Raw genomic sequence first — 24988 nt, forward strand, 5'->3', positions numbered from 1 at the left:
AATTTCATTTTATGCCTATAAAACACGCTGGGACTTCCTATTGGGGGAGGCCGTATTGTTGGAGAAACATGGTATTTCATCTGCTCCTCTCTTGAAATTCTACAGTGGTACCCTGGTATTGAACTGCTTTGGATCTCATTGAATTTGTTACTCAACACATTTTGACATGAAAATTTTGTCCTGGTGCTCATCATTTCTTTTACACACAAGTTAATATTTGTCGCTGTCAGCTGCCTTGTGATTCATTGCATTATTCCTTATGAGAAAAACTGTTTGGTACTCATCCTTTTTGGTACTCTTCGCACCTCTTGGAACCAATTAATAATAAGTACCGAAGTAGAACTGGTTTTGCTTTTGATGTTGCCTTCTTTACTCATTTTTTGGACGTTTGTGCCCAGAACTACTATATTATTATCCATTGGTAACATTTATCATGGGGCACGGTGGCTCAATGGCTCAGATGCTGAGCTTGTCGATCAGAAAGATCAGCAATTCAGCGGTTCGAATCCCTACCGTCGCATAACGGAGTGAGCTCCCTTTACTTCTGCCAACCTAGTTGACTTAGCAACCTAGCAGTTCGAAAACACGGAAAAAATGCAAGTAGAAAAATAGGGAACCACTTTGGTGGGAAGGTAACAGCGTTCCGTGCGCCTTTGGTATTTAGTCATGCCAGCCACATGACCACGGAGACATCTTCAGACAGCACTGGCTCTCCAGCTTTGTAACAGAGATGACCACTGCCTCCTAGAGCCAGAAATGACTAGCATATACATGCGAGGGGAACCTTTATCTTTACCTAACGTTTAGAATGTTGTCTTAGCATTTATTTGACAATCTTCAAGTCTCTTATTCTCCAAAAGCAATATAGTGACCAAGGTAATATAAGACCCGTTTTATAGATGTTCAATTCAAATTCGAGGTTGAGATGATGATTTAAAATTCTGGCTTCGAAATGCAAGTGCATTTCTTTATTACCATGCCTCTGGGTCAACTTCATCAAGATTTGCTAAAGAAAGAATTCTACAACAATACAGAATTTAAAAAATTCAACATGTCTTCATGATGCAATAGCTAGTGGAGAGGTTATTATTAATTCACAAATTCAGACATTCTGAACATGGATTCCCATTTTGGTTTTCTGGATGGTCACAGCATACCAGAATAAATTCCCCTGTGGCTTTTTGCCATTGTCTTCAATAAACCATACAAAAATTGAAATTAGTTATGGTTTGTTTCACAGTTTCTAAAAACAGTACTGCCAACAAGTACTCTGGAGGTCCTAATGAAAGGACCTTCCAAAAATAAAATTGAAAAAATAACTTGGATGAGATTTTGAAAAGGAAAAAAATAAAAATGAGACTCTCTAACCAAGCTCAGGTTCTGGACATAAAATCTTGGACGTCATACTACAATTTTCTTTGCAACATAACAGAAATATCTTTTGCCGCTTCCTCAGTGATGTTTGGACTTCTATCCTGTGATTCTGTGTTGTCCCACCATCCTTAATTTTCCAACTCAAACAAAATTGGCCAAATTTTCAAACCCAAAGACGTACAAAGTAGTCCTCGACTTACGACCACACAATTGGACCCAATTTTTTGTTGTTAAACAAAACATTTGTTAAATGAATTTTGCCCCCATTTTAAGATCGTTCTTGCCATAGTTGTAATTAGGGCTTATTTTGGAGGTCGGGCTTATATTGGGTGCATGTGCAAAAATCAAACTACTGACTTACATTTGGGGTAGGTTGTATTTTCGGGGAAATATGGCATAGTTGTTAAGTGAATAACTGCAATTATTAAGTTAGTTGTTAAGTAAATTTGGCTTTGCCATTGACTTTGCTTGTCAGAAGGTCACAAGAGGTGATCGCACGACCCTAGGACACTGCAATCGTCATAAATATGAGTCAGATGCCCAGTGTCTGAATTTTGATCATGGGGACACTGCAACAATTGTGTGAAAAACGGTCATGTCACTTTTTTTCAGTGCCATTGTAACTTCAAACAGTCACTAAACAAACCTTTGTCAAGGACTACCTGTAATAATTAATCGAGATCCTTTATAAGGGCACCAAGCATTAACTCCCAAAGAAGTCAGAGAAGACTATTAGTAAAAGCAGCATGATTAATTAGAATTTTGGTTTACATACAGAAGACAAGGATGCCAAGCCAGAAGAGCCACTAAGATTGGTTAGGGAACTCGGGCTCTTTGTGATTCTCCCGTGTACGTAACTGCTCTCTGATGCTGTATCTGTCTCTCTGTCATCGCTCTACAAAACATTACACAAAAGGGAGAGAGTGAAAAGTCTGCAAAGATGTTCGCAAAGTGGTAAGGAAAACAAACAGCTCTGCCAAGATTCCCGAGTCTGGGATCTAGCCATATCAGGTTAATGTGGCATGCATCATTTGCATGCAATAATTTAGGCGGCCCTTAATGAAAAAAAACAACAGAAAGGAATTTAGTTGGTGCATTCAGGAGATACAACTTTCCCCTCCTCAAACAAACTTGGATTGATTTTAAAGGAAAAGAGGGCAGCTGCCGTGTTTCACTGGCTAGTGGCGGAGATAAGACTAGTGACGTGGTGTATTTTATTATTATTATTATTCCTTGATTTCGTTCTGGGCTTTTTTTTTTAAAAAAAGGCCATCTGTCCGTATGGAACAGAGGAACCAAATCCTCGGGTTTTGTCCAATCTGATCCTATGAGGAAAGAAAATAATTTCTAATTCCAGAGATTGAATAATTTCTAATTCCAGAGATTCTATGGTCCATGTCCCAGGTAGTCCTCAAGTTTCAATCACAATTGAGGCCAGAATTTTGGTTGCTAGGAAGGCAGTTGTTAAGGGAGTCGTGGCCAATTTCACAGCCTTTTTTTTTTTGCCAGGGTTGTTAAGTGAATCACTGCAGTTAAGTCATCATTAAACAAAAGTTAAGTCGTCATTAAGCCAGCTGGGAAGTTTGCAAATGGCTGTCAACTCATAAAACATTTTGTATACACGTTTTATAGCTGACCACAGAAAGAAGGGGGGGGTGGATTTTCAAAGAGCAGGCGGCAGTGTAGAATCGAAAGTACATTCCATTCATATTTTCTTCAAAGACTGATTAGATGACTGAAGCTTCTGCCGCACAAAAATCTAATTGGAGAGCATGATTGATGACTCTTGGCTATGGATGTTTTTCGTTGGATGATACACCCAGAGGGGTGGGGTGGGGAAACAGGATCAAGGGTGACAGTGAATTACATATCTCAGAGTTGGCTACGCCCAGGTAAATGCCGGACATAGAATGTTACCTTCAAATAAATCTTTTTTTTAGTTTTGGGAGTGTGGCTCAAGGCTCCTGATTTAACTGGAGTAACTTGCCGGAATCCTGACAATGGCAATCACATAACTCCAGGATGCTGCCAGTGCAACCATCCTGAATTGGTTTCCTAGCACCCAAATTTCCATCACATGATCGTGGGAATACTGATCATAAGCGTGAGGAACGGTTATGAGTCACTTTTATGAGTGCTGTTGTGATTTTGAACCATCATTTAATGAATGCTTGTAAGTCAAGGGACTCCCTATATCTAGGAATTAATATCGTTGGATTTCCTCTACGTATTGTGGCTTGCTTGGGGTCTATCTTAGTGCATTCTATGAATCATAGCCAGTAGCATTTGCAAACCACAGTTTATGGCAATGAAGTTTGGACGTTTTAAGAGGGACTGTTTTATTCCCTCCTTCTGAGTGAATCTCTTCTAACTGTGGGTTCTCTTTCAACGCTGCAAAATGTTGATACAATTCGCATATCAATGTAATCTGTTTATTAGTTACTCATTTGTAAGCCCCTCAAAGCAGGGCTGTCTTAAGGCACAGGCCTGATGGGTACTTGCCCGTGAGCCCATGAGCATAGGAGCCCCATACTAATCTGTGTATGTTAACCCTTCAATGCACCTTGGATCATATAAATACAGCAACATATTTATTACATTTTACTGTGGTTTTTTTAAATTAATACCAACATGCATTAACGGAAATTAACACTGATTTGATTTTGTTGGAAGTGCCAATAAAATAAATATATGCTTAATTTCATTTTTATTCCTGTGACTAGTTGTTGTAGGGGCCCCAGTACACGGCTTCGCCCGGGTCCCATAATGCTGTTAAGAGTAAGATGGCCTTGCCTCAAAGGCAGTTGTGTCTGGAACCCCATATAAACCAAGTAACCAAATAAATCACGGGTGTCAAACTCGCGGCCCACGAGCCAGATGTGTCACACGCTGGCCACGCCCACCCACCCCGGTTTATCAAAGGGGGAAATTTGCAATATGTCACATGACGACGTGCCGCGAGTTTGACACCCCTGAAATGAATAATTGAAGAAATAATTGGGTAAGTGATATAATAGGGTGACAATTTGCTAAGTATTCTAACTGGATGAAAAGCAATCGGAGGGGGCTGCTTTGTTTTGTAGCCAAATACGCATTTTTACAATACAAGTTACATTTTTAGTTTGTCCTGTCAAAAAACCTGCATTGCAACGCCTATAGAGAAAAGGAAGTGTGAAAGCCGTTGTTCGACAGGTCCAGATGCATAAAGTGTTATTTATGAACCACTAAGAAAAAATGCTGCTTTCTTAATAGGATTCTCCAAGCTATCCTTCCATCATTTTCTTTCTTACAATATTCAAACTGATTGCAATAGAAGGAAATCTGCAAGCTTCATTTCTTTACCCACAGTTGCCATGTATTTTACTAAAACAGCACAATCTTAAAGCAAAATCAACATTATGGTTTTTCTTAAACAGAGATTAAAAACTTGCCTCATCCTGAAGGAAAGCTGGGACCGATTTGCTCATCATCTTAATTTTTTCCGGACGCGAAAACTGATTGTCGGAGAAAGAAGGTGCTGTGGAAACTAAAAAGCAGCAATTCACATGGAGAAAGCTAATTAGATTCTAGTCTTGCTAAAAAGACTGACTCATAAAGTGTTCTTGGAAGAATTAAAAAACAACTAAAAGCATGCTTCAAAAACGTGTAAGTGCAAGTTACGTTTAATAAAACCAGCAAAGTTTGCTGCAAAGAAGCTCAAAGTAATAACATAACTCATGATCTACACAACTTCTTTCTGGGTTTTGCAAAACTCATCTAAAATAAATAATTTTTTTACCATTGCTCCATTCTTACACCTACAGTAATATAGGCCCACGAGAATTCTCTCATGTGATATAAGCAAAGCTCCATGAGATGGTGTTTAGAGATCATTTATACCAGAACTTACATTTTAAATAAATCAAGAATTTGTGGCAAGCCTGGTTTATAAATTTATCCATTTATTGAACAGTTACCAATATGCCTCTGTGTGGGGAAAAAAAGCCTCTATCCAATTGAATATTATCACGGGATGATCTGAATTCTACTTTTCCTTGTCCAAGTTCAACACACTTCTTAAATCAGGGTCTTTCTTTTAATTTCATAATTTTTACTTTTGTACTTTTCCACATTTAAAAACTCATATACAATCTTTGCAACACTGTGACACTGACATTTCTATTTAAGTCAACATACATAAATACATTAATTTTTATTTCTACTGTCTAACCAGTTATACAGTACCACATATCCCAGACTGTATCATATTTCATATCTTCTCTATCTTGCAGTTCCATTGTGAGTTTAACCATCTCTGCACAACCCATCAATTTCTTTATTATCATACTTTCAGAGGGGGTACTATCTAGTTTCTAACTCTGTGCGTAAGGAATTCTTGCCACAGTCAGTATATGTACTACGATATATTTAGTTGCTTTATTAAAATCTCCTCTTAATTATTCCTTATAGAAACAGTTCAGATTTAAACTCAGTTTGGAGACCAATAATTTCCTGTAACCAATTCTTTACTTTTGTCCTTAAATTAGGATCTTTTGGATGTAATGGACTAAACTTAAAGATTTTACCAGAAAATTTAGGTCGTGGATAATCAAAAAAAGGAGGTAAAGAGGAAGTTTAATACCAGGGTTTTCAGGAGTTTATCATTTTTTTAAAAGCACATTAAGATTTTTCAGGACTATTTCCTGCTTCAAAACAGAAGGGAAATGGGATGCTAACCTTCATCATGACACACTGAAGATTAATTTTAAATGTAATTGCATCCCAGGTACAGGTAATCCTTAACTTACAACCACAATTGGGACCAGAATTTCTGTGGCTAAGCAAGGCAGTTAAGTGAGTCACGGTGGATTTTATGACCTTTTTTGTTACAGTTATTAAGCAAGTCAGCGTGAAGCAAATCCAGTTTTCCCCATTTACTTGTAGGATACCAGATGGGAAGGTTGCAAGTGGCAGTCAGATAACAGATAACAGATAATCAGAGTTGGAAGGGATCTTGTGGGTCATCTAGTCAAACCCTTTGCCCAAGCAAGAGACCCTACACCATTTCTGACAAATGGCAGTCCAATCTCTTCTTGAAAGCCTCCAGTGATGAAGCTCCCATAACTTCCGAGGGCAAGCTGTTCCATTGGTTAATTGTTCTCACTGTCAGAAAGTTTCTCCTTATTTCCAGGTTCTCTCTCTCCTTGTTCATGTCTCCCCTGGTCCTTCTCTTTACTAGACTAGCCAAGCCCAGTTCCTGCAACCGTTCGTTGTATGTTTTAGCCTCCAGTCCCCTAATCATCCTGATTGCTCTTCTCTGTACTTTTTCTAGAGTTTCAATATATATTTTTATAGTGTGGCGACCAAAACTGGATTCTAGGTGTGATCTTACTAAGGCTTTATAGAGTAGTATTAGTACCTCCCTTGATCTTGATTGTATCCCTCTGTTAATGCAACTTAGCTTTTTTTGGCGGCGGCTGCACACCGCAGGCTCATATTTAGCTGGCTGTCCATTAAGACTCCAAGATTCCTCTCACAATTACTGCTGTTAAGTCTGGTTTCACCCAGTCTATACATGTACTTTTGGTTTTCCTTGCCTAAATGTAGGACTTTACTTTTCTCTACACTGAATTTCATTTTGTTAGATACGGCCCAGGGTTCTAGTCTGTCAAGATCCATCTGGATCTTGAGTCTATCTTCTTGGATATTAGCTATGCCTGCCAGCTTAGTATCGTCTGCAAAGTTCGTAAGTTCCCCTTCTATTCCCTCATTTATGTCGTTAATGAAGATATTGAAGAGTACTGGGCCTAAGATGGAACCTTGTGGCACCCACTGCTTACTTCCCTCCATGTAGACTTAGACCCATTAAGGACTATCCGTTGAGTATGGTTTGTCAGCCAGTTGCGAGTCCATCTGGTGGTGGTGCTATCTATCCCACTTTTTTCTAGCTACCCAAGAAGTAGGTTATGGTCTACTTTGTCAAATGCCAGTCACATGATACTTGGATGCTGCAATCATCGTAAATAGATGACAGCTGTCAAGAGCTCAAATTTTGATCATGTGAGCTTGGAGATGCTATGACAATCGTAAGGGTGAGGGACCAGTTCTAGGTAACCTTTTTTTTCAGCGCCGTTGTAACTTTGAACGGTCACTAAATGAATGGTTGCAAGTCAGGGACCACCTGTATTTAAGTACCCCTTGGAAACGGATAGTGATGGATGTTCAGTATAGGTAGTCATCGACTTATGGCCATGATTCAGCCCCGAATTTCCATTGCTAAGCAAGACAGTTGTTAAATGAGTTTTGCCGCATTTTTATGACCTTTCCCGACACAGTTGTTAAACGAATCTCTGCAACCCTCATAAATATGAGTCAGTTGCCAAGCGCCTGAATTTTGATCATGGGACCATGGGAATGCTGCAATGGTCGTAAGTGTGAAAAACGGTCATAAGTCACTCTTTTCCATGCTGTTGTAACTTAGAACAGTCACTCAATGAACCGTGATATGTTAAGGATTACCTGTCTATTACTTAATTATTTAACGTTTGGAGTAGCCAGACACTGCAACATAGAATTGCTCAATGCAATCCTTAACTCATAATTTGACATATTCCTTCCCATTATGTAACCTTTAAAAGAAGGGGGGGAGGAAAGGGAAAGGGTATTTTTCTTTTCTTTCTTTTTTTTCTTTTTCTTAAACTGAACTTTCACCATCCATTTCCGGCAGATGAAGAGGGGGAAAAAACAATAAAGCTTAGCAATGCTGCAATTATTCAGTGGTCACCAAGTTTTCTACAAACAAAAAAATGTCCCCTGTATCCATCAAGACTCTAAAAATCTCAAAATACTTTCCTGATCCTTCTCTGGAATCCAGGCTGTATCAATCTCTCCCAAAATTCCCGACCACATTTGCAAATGAGCCATACATCCTTCACAATCAGATTACTATTTCCTTCTCATTACTAGCTCATTCTCATACTTGCTACCGTTCGTTTCCTTCTGTTTGCTGGTTGTTACTTTTCAGATGGCAAATGGCACCATAACTTGCTTTTAAACATACAATGGCTCTCCGCGATGCAAAATTAGTTCTTATTTTATGAGATGCAAACCATTAGCGGCACAAGAACAGCCTCCAAATGTATTAGTGGTTGTTAGTTGTATAATATAAAATAATGAGAAGTCACAAAATGTTATATTTCAGGAAGGGTCTTATTATTCACTTCTTACTGGGTTGCCATTGGGCTCAGTTGGATGATCTGATCAAAAAATTGCAACCACAAACAACATACTGTTATATTTAACAAGAAGGCTCTAATTATAACGGTGCTGCAATTAACCGACAGGATCTATTTATCTAATGATGGATAGTAATTTGGATGGGTTTTGAAAACAGACTAGGAAACTTTAGAATGGGCAGAGAACAATTAATCCTAAGTGCCTATGGAGATTCTCAGTCCTCCAGATCATGGTTGTCCCAAAGGTAATTTTTCAAAAGGCAACTGGACTTTGCTTTTCCTTGAAGACATTTCTCATTCTAGAAGCTACTTTCTCAGAACTGAAGAAGCTTCTTGGATGAGCAGCCAAACGTCTTCAAGGAAAAAAGTCCAGTTTGGAAAAAGCACCTTTGGTACAATTAATCCTGAAGTCTCAAAACTCCTTCCAGATTGAAGGCACCGTGCTTCTAATTTCCACCCACAGGAGAAAAGTTGGTTTTATGAAAAACAACAAAAGGATTTTGACTATGGAGATTCTCAATCATTGACTTCATGATGGTCCCAAAGGTGTCTTTTTCCAAAAGACAACTGGACTTTCTTGCAGTTTTTTTTCTCTCCAAACTGAAGTAGCTTCTTAGGTAAAAAGTTAAACATTTTCAAAGAAAAAAAACAAACAAAGAAAGCCCAGTTGCCTTTTGGAAAAAGCACCTTTGGACAACAAAACTGAACAAGTCCTTAGTTTGACCCAGCAAAGTTCCCCTCAGTTCTTACAGACAAACCTGTTCTTTGGATCTGTTCTTCGCTTCAAAATCTACAGACATTTTATTTCCAAGTTAATCTGTAATCATTTCATTTATATTTCCATGTGAGATACGGCTAAGGGGCTACTGGATGTTAAAATTAGAGCAAATCTCTTGAAGAAGTGGCATATTACAAGGCCTAATTTCATTTCCACTTTTTTAAAAAAATAGGAAAAAAAATCAAATCTTAAGTAGACGGACAGCCCGAATTAATTTTTTAAAAACTGGTTAAGGTGCTCCTTTCACAACACTTAGCATAGCTAATACATTTGTTTGTTTTCAGGATAATACAAAGCATCATAGATTAAATCTGGGTCGGTCACAGGTTTACTCTTCCGAGTTTTTGGACTCATGCTGGAGCTCATCGTCAGAGAATTTCTCTCTTCCAAAATACATGCTTTGGGCTGTTCTGTGAGTCGTCGTATTTATGTGGTTGCCTTCCTATCGGTTGGTTGGTGTGTACCATAATTTTCCAAAGCAATCGATCACTGACTGGTCAATTAATCGTGGTCAAATATTCTAGGAAGTTAGGGATATTCCAGTGGTAGGATTCCAATTGTTTTACCACCGGTTCAGTGGGCGTGGCTTGGTGGGCGTGCTTTGCCTAAAGCAGCGCGCAGCTTTCTGCATACCCGCTGAGACCTGCGGTCCAATCAGCTGAGAGGATAAAAAAGAGAAAAGCGCAGGGGCGGGTGGGAGGGCCGATCCTGCTCTTTTCTCTTCTTGATCCTCTCAGCTGATTGTCAGATAATTTTTTTTTCCTCCTCTCAGCTGATTGTGTGCTTTTTTTTATTACCGGTTTGGTTGAACCGGTCCAAACCGGTAGCATCCCATCACTGAGATGTTCTGTCCATTTTAATTTCAGTTATGATGGCCTGTCATAGTTTAAGATCTGGCACAAATTTTATACATCCTCTGAGTTCTCCTGAAGGCCGTGGGTTCAAACTTGAGTAACATAAGCTGGACAGCAATCTATATTTCTGAGAGGGCCATCTCCATACACGGCATTAAACCAAAAGCCACAGACTCACCCCAAGTCTAAATCATGCAATATTTTAACCGCTATAAAGCCTAGCTATTAGCTGTCACAGAAGTCACGAGACTTAATGCATACATTTTTACTAAAGTAGAACGTTAGGTTCATGCAACTATGTATAAAATAATTACCATCTTCAGCACTAAGCACTAAGTCTTCCCTGGCAAGGCTTATTTTTTCTTTATCTGTGCAAGAGGAAAAATGGTGAGACAATTAGATAATTCGGCTGTACAGGAAATCCTTGTGGGCTGAAGCCTCTAGAAATGGGGGAGAAGCAAAATGAAATTTGGAGCAAAACCAAGTTCTGGAAAACGCCTTCTTTTGTAAACCACGTGTGCTGTGCCACAGGAAGAAGCGAAGGATATCTATCAACATTTTTAGTACAATTTATATATATGGAGGTAGTGGTTGATTTACAACTGCAGTTGTTTCTCAGAAGGTGATTCCACGACCCCGGAATTCTGCAACTGGCATAAATACATGCCAGTGGCCAAGCCTCCAAAGGTTTGATCACATGACCTTGGGGATGCTGCCACACTTGTGAATGTGAAAAATGGTCCCAAGTCACTTTTTTTTCAGTGCCATTGCAACTTTGAATGATCCAGGGGTGGGATTCCAATGTTTTTAACAACTGGTTCTATGTGCGTGGCTAGGTGGGGGTGGCTAGGTGGGCGTGGCTAGATGGGGGTGGCCATGTGACTGGGTGGGCATGGCTTCTTCTTCTTTTTTTTGCAGTACCCCTCCCAATTTGTTTGCCTCATGGGCCTCAGGGAAGAATCCTGAGGGGCAGTTTTGGGGCCCAGGAAGGCAAAAAATGGAGCGCAGGGGGGGGCACACAGCACCTGTCCACCCCTGCCCCATCCCCCGCGCACCCTGTTTTGTCTCCTGGGCTTCAGGGAAGCCTCCTGGGTGAACAGTAAGACAGCGAGTGGGATCCTGGCACAGCTGATCATCAGGAGGGAAAGAAAAAACAAACACCTTAATACTGGGCCGGGGGAGAACGCAGTCAGCAATGTCAGGCATGCACGATAAGGACTGACTAGGCGGGGCGGGGAGAGGCGGGCGGAAAGGGGCGGGGCCAGCCAGGGGCACCATTTGCCAGTTCTCCAAACTGTGTAGAATCGTAACAACCAGTTCTGTAGGACTGGTTCAGTCCCACCCCTGAAATGATTCCTTAAACGAATCGTTGTAAAGTCGAGCACTACCTGCATAGTACATTTTGAGAATAATTTATGTATAGAACATTGATATCAAATATGTATGGCAATGCTTTAATGATAATCAAGTCATCCCCCGATAAGACCTACTTACTCCCAGCATTATCCACCACGTGGGATAAGAGAAATAAAACACAGGTGCAGATAGTCCTCATTTAGCAACTGCCTATTGTAATAAGTGTTCATAGTGACAATCATCATCATCTTCTTTTAACAACTCCGTAATCCCTCGTGGGGTGGAGTCTGGGCAACTGAATGGAGCCAGGAGAATGTTTACTGGCCAGATGCCCTTCCTGTTGCCAATGTGGAGTTTTGTTCAGCAGATATATTCTCAATTGTGCCCAGAGAGAGAGAGAGAGAAAAATATCTGCCTCTACCTAGGATCGAACTCACAGCCTCCTGATTGTGAGGCGAGAGCTCCACTTCTAGGCTACTGCTCCACTCCAACTCTTCATAGTTATCGTGATGATGAAAAATTAATTTTACCACTGACCCATCCTTGCATTTGTGACCTTTGCAGGTCTGTCAAGCACAGGAAAGTTGAATTACGACTGTAAGCACAGTCGCACTTAGCAATCACTTCACTTAATGATGGAGTTGCAGGTCCCAACAGTAGTTGCTAACCAAGGACTACCTGTAGTAAAAACAGGGATGTGCCATCATGGATTTGGATCCACAAGCAGCTACAATATTGTTCAAGACAGGGTATGAGCCATTTCACCTTGCAGCTTCTGAAACAATCGCACTAAACAAATAACTTTATATATAAGGTTTTTTTTCTATCCCTCCTGCAGTTTTCAAATTTGTAGATGCATTTGCTTGATGAAAACTTTTCAGGGTATTTACTCCTTCCAAAAGTAACATAAAACAACAACGGTGGACAGTTTGGGACAAAAGTATATTAAAAGAGAAGCGTTAAGGGCATGGAAAATGTCAGGGTTTTGCTCACTTGAGGTGGCGGATGGTATATCCTCTACACTTTTAGAAGGAATTTGCCTATTTGAATTCCTTTTCAGAGCCTTCATAACAGGATTCAGCTCTTCCTCCAAACCTGTTGCAAAACAAAAAATATGAGCACTGGACAACACATAGACAAATAACCCAACCAGGTTAACCTGTGTTAACATTCATCCAGGTTTTAAAAATAAAAACCAAAGAACATAAGAATGCCTGCCCTTATCACCATTCCTCCTCGTGGCGATCTGAACTTTCTTCATTATTCACTTCCTCCCTTTTCCCTTCACTGGATGAAGTTTACAAGGACTGCCACTGAATGAGACAATTCCATGTTTCTTGTAAGACAGGTGGTCCTGGACTTAAAACCACAATTATTGACCCCAAAATTTCTGTTGCTAAGCGAACAGTTGGGAATTGAGTTTTGCCTCCATTTTATGACCTTTCTTGCCATAATTGTTCAGGGAATCACTGCAGTTGTTAAGTTAGTAACATGTATTGTTAAGTGAATCTGGGAATGGTGCAGTGGCCTAGAGGTGGAGCTCTTGCCTCACAATCAGGAGGCTGTGAGTTCGAACCTAGGTAGAAGCAGATATTTTCTCTCTCTCTGAGCATGATGAGAATATATCTGCTGAATATAACTCCACATTGGAGACAGGAAGGGCATCCGGCCAATAAACACTCAGCTCTATTCAGTTGCCAAGACTCCGCCCAGCAAGGGATTATGGGGTCATTAAAAGATGACAATGAGATGATTGTTAAGTGAATCTGGCTTCTCTATTGATTTTGTTAGCCAGAAGGTCGCAAAAGGAGAATCACATGACCCCAAAACACTGCAACCGTCATAAATATGTACCAGTTGCCAAGCACTGAAATTCTGATCATGTGACTACTGGGATGCTGCAATGGTTGTAAGTGTGAAAAACAGTCATGAGTCACTTTTTTTAGTGCCATTGCCATTGCAACTTTGAACGGTCCCTAAACAAGTGGTTTTAAGTCAAGGATTATCTGTATGCAATTCCACCCTTATAATGAAAAGTAAAATCCCATGTCTTCTAGAGTCCCATTTCTTTATCAAGAAAATACTTTTTATCTGTTTGTTCATGTTATCTAATATTGCTACTTCACGAGTAGTTTCATGTCAGGTTATCAAATGTCAAGTTCGTGTCTTCTTGAGTGATAGGCTTAGTCAGATGTGGTTGCCTTAGTTATTGTTGCTATGGGAAGGAAACTCTGAGTTGATAGGGTTTTGAAAAATTGATTGATGAAGACCAGGTTGTGATAAGCTGGGCTGGCTGGAAGAGGATCCCAGCCACAGGCTGGCACGAGAGCCAACTTTTGAATCTTGAGAACTGTTGGAAGAGCTAAAGAACACAACAGATAGCTAAGCAAAGCAGGAAGTCATCCGAAAATTATAGTAGAACTTCAAGAAAACAGCAGTATCTACTACCAAGTATCAAACTATTCAATCAGAATAGAGTTGAATGGGACCTTGGAGGTCTTCTAGTCCAACTCTCTACTCAAGCAGGAGACCCTATATACCATTTCAGACAAGTGGCTGTCCAGTCTCTTCTTAAAATCTCCAATGATGGAGCATCCACAACTTCTAAAGGCAAATTGTTGCACTGGTTAATTATTCTCACTGTTAGAAAGTTTCTCCTTAAATTTCTCCTCATTCATTCGGTTCTTAAGAAACTCCTTAAGTTTCTTTAAGCTTTCTTAAGATCGTTCCTTTTGATCTTAAGAAACTCTTTAAGTTTCTCCTCATTTGTTCTGATCAGGAGGAATTTCTGCAAGCACCCTCAGTGGTCCAGATATATTAAGAAAGCAGGTGTAGGACGAATTGCTGAGAAAGCATAAAATAATACAGTACATTGCACTGTTTTCCAGCTGTGCAAGATTGCTTGGAGTAAAAAAAACAAAAATGCATGTCCCAAATTAATTTGCTGGCACAATTCTCCTAAGAATAATAATGGAGCACATTTAAAACTCAAAACTTATTTAAGTCAAGTTCTCCAATTGATTAAAAGGAATGTATGAATAAACCGTTTACTTGTCCTCCGGTTGTGAAGTTGCCTCTATTTGCTAAATTGAGGAACTAAAATGAACTTTTAAAAAGTGACTATTTAGAATTTCCATCTATTTGTGCTGTCAGAGTGAAGGGGCTGTCTACAATATTGATTATGTCTCTCTGCCAAATTAAGGCAAGCAATTAATCTTGTAGGAGAATGATCCAAACTTCTATCTGGCAGGTATAAAGAAATTATTTTTTAAAAAATAGCCAGAATATATGCTACCATTCCTGACTTCTAATTGATTGGACAAAAGGAAGATAGGAAGCCATCATAAATTAGATTACTGTACAGAGTTTTGCCCAATGTTCTGGAACTACTGAGAAAATACCTAAAGCATTTCTTAATTCAGTGCAAAATGTACCTCCATTTAAATCCTGATGGAGGAAACTATGACCCCTGAATCATAAATCTGGACATCTTTGCTTTAAGGGGAAAAAAAATAAGCGTGTAGCATCCAGGGTGGCTTTCTAACCATCTTTATCAAAAAGACCCAGATAAAAATAAAGTAATTTTCAAATGCTCACATATCGGATCTCTTTGGCTTCCTGGAATGGATTTATTTTCCTCTGAAAAATCTGACTCACAATTCTTGGCACCTCCATCATCAACGTTGTCATCATCAGCGGAAGGGACAGTATGATGAAGCTCCACTTCCTTGGTTTGGAGAGGACTTCCATAGACGGGGGTGCTTGATCTTTGCAACGCATGCTCCACAATCAGGCTTCTGTTGGCATCAATTAATGAAGTGGAAAACTCTGTTTCTTTCTGTTGCATACTTCTGTCCTCTGTCTTATCGGCTGTGGAAGGAAAATCCTTATCTTTTTCCAGACACAGGGTTTCTGAAGATGCTAGGTTAGGATGGAATATTTTTGGGAAGGCCACGTTCTCCGAAATCTTTGCTCCTCCGTCAGTTTGCTTGGAGGCCTTCTCGGTAAGTGGGACCTTAAATTCGCTACGGGAATCACTCGACGCTGTCTCCATCAATGTTGGCATTGGTACAGGTAACCCTTGTTCATCTAAATCAGGTGTTGAATCGCTGGCAATTTTCTTGCAGTCGACTGTGGGCAGCTGACAAGCAGGATTGAAATGTTCCAAAATTAATTTTTCTAAATTTGATTTTAATGCCCGATCCTCTTTTGCAGGAGCAACTGATTTCATGATGGTTTCTTCTTGAGGAAGATTTGAATGTGGAGAAGGTGGCGCCTGAGCAGCTTCCTTAAGTAATTTCTGTAATCTGGAATTAAATTCACTTTGTTGAAATCCGGATGGTGCGCTAGTCTTGTTGGCAGTTTCATTGACTTCTTGAACACAGTCTGTTTCTTGCTGACTGATAAAATCTCTGTTCTCAGTAGACTTTTTGTTTATTTGCAACTCGTTGCTGCTTTCTGTGATTTTCTGGCTACGTGATAAGATTTCAGAGTTTTCCTTGAGTAATGTTTGGAAACGGGCTTTGAACTCATCCTGTCTAGAAGTGGAAGGAACACTAGATTTTTCTACTCTTTCAATTACTTCCTGAATATCCATTGTATCTTTGGCACAAACTGAGCTCATAGATGGATCAGGCTGTAATGTGGATCGTGTAAGTTTAGGAATTTCTATCTCTCCAAGTGTTGAATCTTCATTAAGTATTTGTTTTAAATTGGCTCTAAATGCTGCAGGATCGCATGATTTGGGTTTAATAGTTTTCACAGCTGTTTCCGTCTTGTCCAGAGGCTGCTCCCCAGCTAATTCTCTTCGGATTCTCTCCTTAGGATGTGTATATTCTTCAGTTGCTTCCGTTGTGCCATCTTGTGGGACAATCTTGACATTTTCATCTTTGTTTGTATCTTTGCTTCCCGCAACAATCTCACCCACAGTCTCTCTCAAATGACTGAATGTTTGGGATGAAGCCAAGTCTTTCTGTTGGTAGGACTTTTGTTGACTCTCTTTAGGAGTACCATCAAACGGTGCTTCCAAAATGTCCTCATTAGTGGGCCACGTTGCCGATTCTTTCAACAGACTGATGAGTTTGGCATTCAAATCGCTGCATTCTCTGTTTGGTGCGATGTTATTTTTGGATACCATCTCAAAAACTTCATCTTGAGGACAGTCTGTTCTGTTCTGAGCTGCACCACAGATATCAGATTGTATCAGCTCTAGCGATGGAAAGAGCAAGTTCTTTTCCCAGGCAGGATTATCCTTTAAATACCTTTGCCTATCCTCTTTGTTGGGGGCTTTCATTGGCACAGGTTTTAATTCTTCCAATGATTGAGGCAAACTTCCCATGCTAGTTGTGAATTCCACAGGTTGAATTTGGAGTAAGTCCTGTTTTTCAACAGTTCCTTCTGTTTGAGAAAGAATCTCTTTTGGATCACTGGGATAGGAATGATGGCTGCACTCCATCACCTTATTAAAAAAATCCCTTTTCTCTGATGTAGGATCTGCTGGTTCAGAAACATCCATTATTAAATGATGCCTGAGAGAGGCCTGTAGATCAGATGTTTCCTCAAGTAACTTCTCCAAACTAGCATTAAAAGCATTACTGGCTGCAGCTTTCGGTGGGACCAAAGTCCTATTTACAATCTCTACAACCTCACTTGTTTTAAGTCCAGCCTTTCCATTTGGATCTGGAAAGACAAAACCAGGTTCTCGAATCTGATCATTGGGAACTATTGGATGCTTTCCTACTAACTCTACAAGTGGAATCCCTTTCTCATGTCTTGGAGGGCAAGGGGACTCCTTTTCAACCAACACTGTTGGTTGAAAACTCCTGCGAACAACGTTATGCTGTATTTCTGGTGAACCAATTTTTATTCCTGCGTGTTCCTTTTCTGGAAGCACGGGAGAGGAGTCCTTGTCCCTTATTGGGACGGAATCTAAACGCATGGGTACTGTAGTTGCTGATGGGGAAAACGTGGTTTCTGCTAAAGGACTTTGGTGTGGAATCTTAGTCATGGGTTTCTTCGTTCCGTCTTCCTGAGGAGGAAAACCAGATCTTCCATCATCCAAAATGGCTTGGCTATTTCCAATTCTCTGTGGGGTGGTTTCCTCAATTTTGCTCTGAAATTTAGAGCCCGTATCCCAAAAGTTTCTCAGGTTCTGGAATTGGGAAGGGTTGAGCATTTGAGACCTGGATTCTTCATCTATTTTTTCTTTCAGTGAATGAATCTTAAAAGGAGATTTTGGCTGAAGAATAGTCTTTTTTTCTAGAGCAGTGACTTTTGGCCTTTCACTTTCTTTAGAAGATGACATATCTTTGTAACTCGGCTGCAAATTGCTCTTATTCAACAATCCCATAACTTTAGTATTTTTCTGGTCGTTTGAAAGTACTTCATTAGCTATATTAATGTCTTGGCTTTCCATAGATTTATCCCCTTGGATGGTTCCGCTCGTTCCTGAAAACTTAACATCATCATCTTCCACTTCAGAGTCCTCCTCACTTAGCTCAACTTTTCTGAAGGTAACTAAATTATATTTACTTTCTTCATTGTCAGATTCACTGGTTACATATCTGGAAGGTCCACGTACTGGTTTGAGCCTACCGTATTCCTTTGTGTAATTAGACATATTTTCATTTCTAAGAACGTCCTTATTCCCGAGCTCTGGAGTCATCTTCCCAGCTTCCCAGAAAGCCTTCACATCCTTGACTCTTTTTTTATCTCCTATCATTGATGGTTGTTGTACCTCATGTTGTTGCAGGACCAGGTTGCTTTTATTGGTGGCATGGGCCATATTTTCGGCGTCTAGAAAATTGCAGTCCTTTCCTGTAGGATCTTTCAGAGTTTCTCCAGGTTTAAGCTCCATGTTTTCTTCCTCCAAGAAAGATTTAACATCTCTCTCTCCATCAATCTGTGAACTGGTTTCTTTTTTCATTCCACTTCTGAAAGAAGCATCAGAGTTTTTCAAATCCACGTATGTTTTACCCTCAACAGCGTCTCCACGTATGTCTTTTAGATTGTTTTCATCCGTCTTCTCCTCACTCTGATCAATGGTCTGGAAACGGGTTCTCTTAGTGCTATGAATATTGTGAGAAGTTGTATTCTCGTTTTCTTTGCTTTGATTAGAAGGAGGTTGGTCTCCTAGGACCACATCGCTTGGACTTTTGTTTTCCGAAAATGATAATTGTCCCGGTTGCTTTACGACATCTTGGAGCCTTAAGTCTTTGCTCATCGACCCTCCTCTTTGATACAGAGAGGGTTTCAGATTTAGCAGATCTGTATTTGACCCTTTATCTTCTCCGATTGCAGACCATTCCACTGACTTTGGGGCGTCCCTCTCCTCTGCAAACGGCCTTTCCTGAGAGGTTATCAAAACTGTTTCTTTCTCACCAGTACTGGAACTTCTTTTGAACCAGTCTAGTACTTTGGATATGGATTCATCAGCAGCCTTCAAATTTTCAGCAGCACGTTTGTCAACACTGTGACCCACAACAAGAGCAGGCTTACCTTGTTCAGGGTCTGCAAGGCTAGATTTTGGCAACATGGCTTCCTCTGCCTCAGCCAAACGCAACTCCTGGCCTACAAGAGACACAGTCAATATTTCTTGAGAAACAAACAAACAAACAAAAATTGTAGCCTCCCAAATTAATGGTATCACTTGATTTCCAGCTGCCTAGATCGGCCTGACTATATATCAGGAGCAGGGAACTATAATGTTCTTATGACTTGTGGACTTCAACTCCCAGAATTCCTGAGCCCGCCATGTTGGCTCAGGAATTCTGGGAGTTGAAGTCCGCAAGCCATAAAAGGGCCATAATTCCCCACTTCTGCTATATACCTTTAAAGGAAAATGTATTTCATTTTTAGATAGTGTATTTTGAATTAGAAAAGTAACCATTTTTCATGGCAGTTTTCCAGTCTGCCAAATACTTCCCAAAACATTGCATGGCATCTAAAATGCTTGTATTTTTTTAAAGCTAATTTTAAAATGTGTTGTCCAAATTTATAGGATTTTACATCAGCCAATCAATTAAATTTGTAGTTAATTATTACATCGGATATCCAACTGCACAATCTGTATTTTTTAAGTAAAGATGTTCACATGTTATTTATTTACATTCCATGTCCTGTATTTTCATTAAAAAAAAACAATCTCCCAGAACACTAGAATTGGTAGAAATTCTCTAACAGCTTGCTAATCTGTTTTGATAATGCAGCTATTAGTACCTTTTGTAGAAGAATTCTAAAATTATAGGGTTTGAAATGACTTCAAACTCCCTACCCAGAAGAAGGAGCCTCCTCATACCATTTATTTTATTTTATTTTATTTTTCTTTATATTATTTTTACAAATAACTCAAGGCAGTAAACATATCTAATACATCTTCCTCTCTTTTCCCCACAACAACAACCCTGTGAGGTGTGTTGGGCTGAGAGAGAGTGATTCAAGGTCACCCAGCTGGCCTTCATGGCTAAGGCAGGATTTGAACTCAAGGTCTCCCACTTTTGAACCTGGTGCCTTAACCACTAGACCAACTAGCTATCCAACTTTTGTTGGAAAACTTCCAGTGATGAAGCCCCTTTGCCTCCAGAAGATAAGCTGTTCCATTGCTTTGTAACTCTTACAGTCAAGAAATTCCTCCTTATTTCAAGCTTTAGGTCTCTTTATATAACACTTCCACCTATTGATTCTTGACCTACTCTCAGGAACTCTGGAGATTAAACCCATACTCACCTCTTTCCGTCAGCTCTTTAAACTTTGAAAACTGCTATCGTGTCTCTCGTTAGCCTTTTTATCTCAAACTAAACATACCCAAGCCCTTTGTATTTTACATGAAAATTTTCAAATTCCTGGTCAAATCTTAAGTTGAAACTTCCTGTTCCAACCATTTGAACAGCACCAATCAGCAGCTTTGATTTTCTCGTAACAGTAGTGATTAGACTAGTCTATATAGGAGATGACCAGATAGAGATCGAAGGTGGGGTCAAACACACCATCAGTTTGGAATCACTGCGCCAGCCCTCCTGGAATTCCATTGACTCTTATCTCGTGCTAATGTGCCTTGACTGTTATAGGATTTATGCCTGCTGTGTAGGCAGCACTATCCCTCTCTAGCATTCATCTCTATTGTTCTGTGATATATTTCCTGCCTCTCTAGGATTTACCTCTATCTGCTCCTGTGGGGCAATTTCTGGTTCAGATTCTTGTATGTAGGTAGCATGGAGTAAACCTGACAGTTTGGCCACTAACTGTGAAAACAAACCAGTCTGTCCACACAAAATAACAAACAACGATTTGCCAAAAATTAGAAAACAAGATGCACAAGTGGAATAAAGAAGGATTTTTCTGTTTAAGTTCAGATTCTGGAATCCTAGCAGGTACATCTCAACAAACACAGCAAAATCCTTCTCCAAGTCTTATTACTTACCAACTACATGTAAAAAATAAACCCAGTCTCCTAAAGTATAATAACTTACTAGTTCTAACCCTGTTTGACAGTTGCCGCTCCTTTCATCATTGTTTCATGCATCCTGAATGAAATAATTAGTAAGTACACCAAAAATATGACTATGGGGAATTAACAAGGAGGCAAAGACATTAAAAGTACAGGTAACCCTCGACTTATGACCACAGTGGAGGCCCAAATTTGTTTTGGGATGTAAGATAGTCGTGAATTTTGTCCCATTTTACGACTTTTCTGGGCACGGTTAAGTGAATCACTGCAGTCGTTAAGTTAGTAATATGGTTGTTAAGTGAACCCAGTTTCCCTCTTGACTTTGCTTGTCAGAAGGTCACAAAAGCTGACCATGTGACCCTGAGACACTGTAACCATCATAAATACATACCAATTGCCAGTTGTCATGCCTTTAGAACAGAGCTGGTATTCAGCAGGTTATGACCAGTTCTGGAGAACCAGTAGCAGAAATTTTGAGTAGTTCAGAGAACCGGCAAATCCCACCTCTGACTGGCCCCGCCCCATCTATTCTCTGCCTCCCAAGCCCCAGCTGATTGGCTGGGTCTTCTTTGGTTGCCCTGCACAGGAAAACAGAGCTGGAGAGCAGGTTACTGGGCTGGGGAGGGAATGGGGATTTTGCAGTAACCTTCCCCTGCCACACCCACCAAGCCACACCCACAGAACCCATAGTAAAAAAATTTGAATCCCACCACTGCTTTAGAACAGGGGTGGGCAACCTTTTGGACCTCAGGGACCACCAAACTCATAGTTTTAAATCCCGCAGACCAGGGATCCTGGGAAAATCCCAAAAAAAGTCAGCAGGAAAATTCCCCACTCCATTTTCCTACCAACCAATCATTCTTTATTTGGGTTCGCGGGATACCATCTCTAGCTCCGTTCTCAGGGGGAGAGAGAGAGAGAGACTTTTGGCTTCATGCAAGGAAAGCAGCAGAAGCAGCAGAAGTCTTTCTTTCTCTCCCCCAAACTACGCCAGAGATGAGTCTTTGTGAGACTTGTTGCACTGGCACAGCCGCTTGGAGCAGGATGCCTTGCAGGGTCCCAAAGACTCATTTCTGGTGGAGTTTGCGGGAGAGAAAGAAAAACTTCTGCTGCTTTCCTTGAGTGCAGCCAAAAGCAGAAGAAGAAAGAAGCAGAAAGGTGACCAGGAGAGGAGTGTGCGGGGAGTGGGGCAAGTTCCCCCCCTCTGCCCTTCCCCCCATCCCCTCACTACCTCGTGTTGTTCGCAATGCAAGGAACGCAAGCCTTGTGTTCCTGCGGGCCATGTAGGTGGCGCAGCCTTGTGTTCCCATGCCAGCCTGGATTAATTGCTTTGGGGGTGACATTTCTCTGTGGACCACCAACATTTTCTCATGGACCACCAGTGATCCCCAGCCCACTGGTTGGCGACCACTGTTTTAGAAGGACCTTTTTGTAATATATATATATATTTATGTATATATATTTATATATGCGTGTGTGTGTATATATATATATATATTTGTTTTCTGAGGTTCTCGTGGGTATTAGTATGTGGATCTTTGGTTATTGGGTTTCTCCCGCGTAAGATTGGAAGTATCTAGGCAACGTTTCGATGAAGTCTGAAGAAGCCTGAAGATGATGAATGAGACTTCATCGAAACGTTGCCTAGATACTTCCAATCTTACGTGGGAGAAAACCCGAATAACCAAAGATATCTCTCTCTATATCTATCTATCTATCTATCTATCTATCTATCTATCTATCTATCTATCTATCTGTCTCTGTGTGTGTGTGTTTTCTTAAGTTTTTGCGGGTATTTATATGTATGGTATTCAGCTTTGTTCGGGTATTTTATATATATGTATTAAAGTTGTAGCTACAACTTTAAAAGCACAACTATAATGATGTGGGAAAATACCCGAACAAAGCTAAATACCATATATATACATACATACATACATACATACATACATACATACAAATTTTGATCACATGAAAATGGAGACACTACAGTGGTCTTAAGTGTGAAAAACAGCCGTAAGTCACTTTTTTCAGTGCCGTTGTAACTTTGAGTGGCCACTAAATGAATGGTTGTAAATCGAGGGCTACCTGTACTACCATACTTCTAAAAACAAGACTGGAGATAGGATGAAACAAGGGTGACAACTTGACTAGATGTTATCTCATTGGCTTCCATTATATATCTTACCAGCACTGGGTTGTGTGGTGTCACATGGCTCAGGATTCAGCTGCTTAGTTTTGGACTGGGACACATTTGGAATAGTTTCGTTGTCCATGGTGCTGGGAACCATCTTCCTGGATGGTTCCCCTGGAAGTGCAACTTCTGTGGGAGGACTTTTCTCCAACGATGGAAGACCTGAGTCATTAAAGCTGTAGGAACCTGAAGGTATTTCTCCTTCTCGAGATTCAGGTCCATCCTTCACGTTACCATCTAAAGACGGAGAATAGGACCGTGCTGGCTTTGCTGAAGAAGATGGACCGCCTAAATAATTGACTTCATTCTCATTGGCCTTAACAGAGTTGGTGTCTAACAAACTGAACTCCCCAAGTTCTTTGCCCTCACGCAACTTGAGTTTCGCCAGACGTTCGTTTTTATTTACGCTGGAGGAGAACCTGACCTGCTTTAGTGAGTTTGGAGAATGGTCTTCCCCTGGGGTAGGGCTCTTCTCTGCCACATCTTCAAGGATGGGGGAGGTTGGCAACCCGCTTTTGTTAGGTGGCTCCAAGGCTTGACTGAGACGCAACACTTCAGAATCCGTGGAACTTGAACTAGAGCTTCGTTTCAGGATGCTCTTGGGTGTCCGTCCTTGGCCATTGACCTGCTTGATCCTTCTAGGTGCTTTGGGTAAGGAATCTTTATTCTGCAAGCTTTCATCAGAGGTCTTGTGGATGTTCTTCCTAGCTTTGGGTACAGGCAGTTTTTCTGTCTGCCTAAATGTTGAAGAAGGTTGTTCACATGCTTCTGCTACGCTGTAGTTGGGTAAATTTACTCTGGGTTTGTTTTCTACGGAAGGTAAAAGAGTGACTGCAAAAAGACACATACACACAGAAAGAGAAGGGAGAGAGGGAGGGAGGGAGGGAGGGAGGGGAGGGAGGAAGGGAGGGAGGGAGAGAAAAAGAGATACACACACATACAAAGAAAATTTTATAAGCAAACTGCAGATAAGAACTTGGACATTTCAACCTTATGGACTTCAAGTCCCAGAATTCCCCAGCCAACCATGCATTATGATAGGTCTGGAAAAGAATTGATGCCAACATGTCATTAAATACTTTCTAAGGGTGCAAAGTCATGCTGCTTAAGATTTAAGCTTATTCTATAGGAATAAAATCGGAATTATTTTTCTATCTCATATAGTAACTAGCTCGATAGCCGTGCTTCGCTATGAAACTATGTGGTCGGGCTTAGTTTTGGGGGAGGAAAATAAGGGGGGAAAATTCTGCCTCTGCCTATCAGCATCCATCGGTATTCATCTGGCTAGCGTCTTGTCAATGTGTTAGAGAGTTCAGGGCTGTTTGGAAACTGAAACAGGATTTGCTGTGTGAGCAAGAAGGAGACAGCAAGGAGCCTGGGCGTGGCTTAGCTCAACTGTTCTGTACTAAACCTGGTTGCTGCTGTGAAAGTAAAACTGAAACTGAAACTCCTCGGTTCTGTTTGTGTTTTGCATTTGGAACAGATTTCTTTTCAGGTGGGGAGGGGGAGTAGAACTTCTTAGCGTCCAAGTGTGTTAATAATAATTATAATATTTGAAATACTAATGCTGTGATGGCCATTTCCAAAAATCCTTTCTTAGTGAGCACTTAGAAGCCAAGGGGAACATATGTGCCAAATTTCAAGTTTGAAGACTTTATGGTTCTGGAGATTTTGTGATGATGCGTGAGTGGTATTTCGCTTTTTTATATATAGATAGTAAAGGCAGAGGCAGTTATAAAGTGATGGTTTTAGTAACTGCGTACACCCAGGAAA

The 24988-nt window shown here is 40.5% G+C and overlaps 1 protein-coding gene across 25 annotated transcripts in view; it reads right to left on the minus strand.

Moving 5' to 3' along the window:
- The window catches only part of SYTL2 (synaptotagmin like 2), a 75649-nt gene that overhangs the window by 12968 nt on the left and 37693 nt on the right, over positions 1-24988 (minus strand). For 5 of the 25 annotated variants that reach the window (XM_026706794.2, XM_087936946.1, XM_087936948.1 and 2 more), the window contains 6 exons: positions 23210-24046; positions 15174-19145; positions 12570-12671; positions 10535-10588; positions 4806-4900; positions 2150-2269 (listed from right to left, as the gene is read on the minus strand). In XM_026706794.2, the coding sequence (XP_026562579.2) occupies positions 2150-2269; positions 4806-4900; positions 10535-10588; positions 12570-12671; positions 15174-19145; positions 23210-24046 (5180 nt within the window). The remainder of the gene's footprint in view (positions 1-2149; positions 2270-4805; positions 4901-10534; positions 10589-12569; positions 12672-15173; positions 19146-23209; positions 24047-24988) is intronic. The other 20 variants (XM_087936956.1, XM_087936957.1, XM_087936955.1 and 17 more) reach the window with 11 other exon arrangements.

This window comes from Pseudonaja textilis, chromosome 7, assembly GCF_049901715.1.
Source record: "Pseudonaja textilis isolate UNSWEBS1 chromosome 7, rPseTex1.2, whole genome shotgun sequence".
NCBI lineage: Eukaryota > Metazoa > Chordata > Lepidosauria > Squamata > Elapidae > Pseudonaja > Pseudonaja textilis.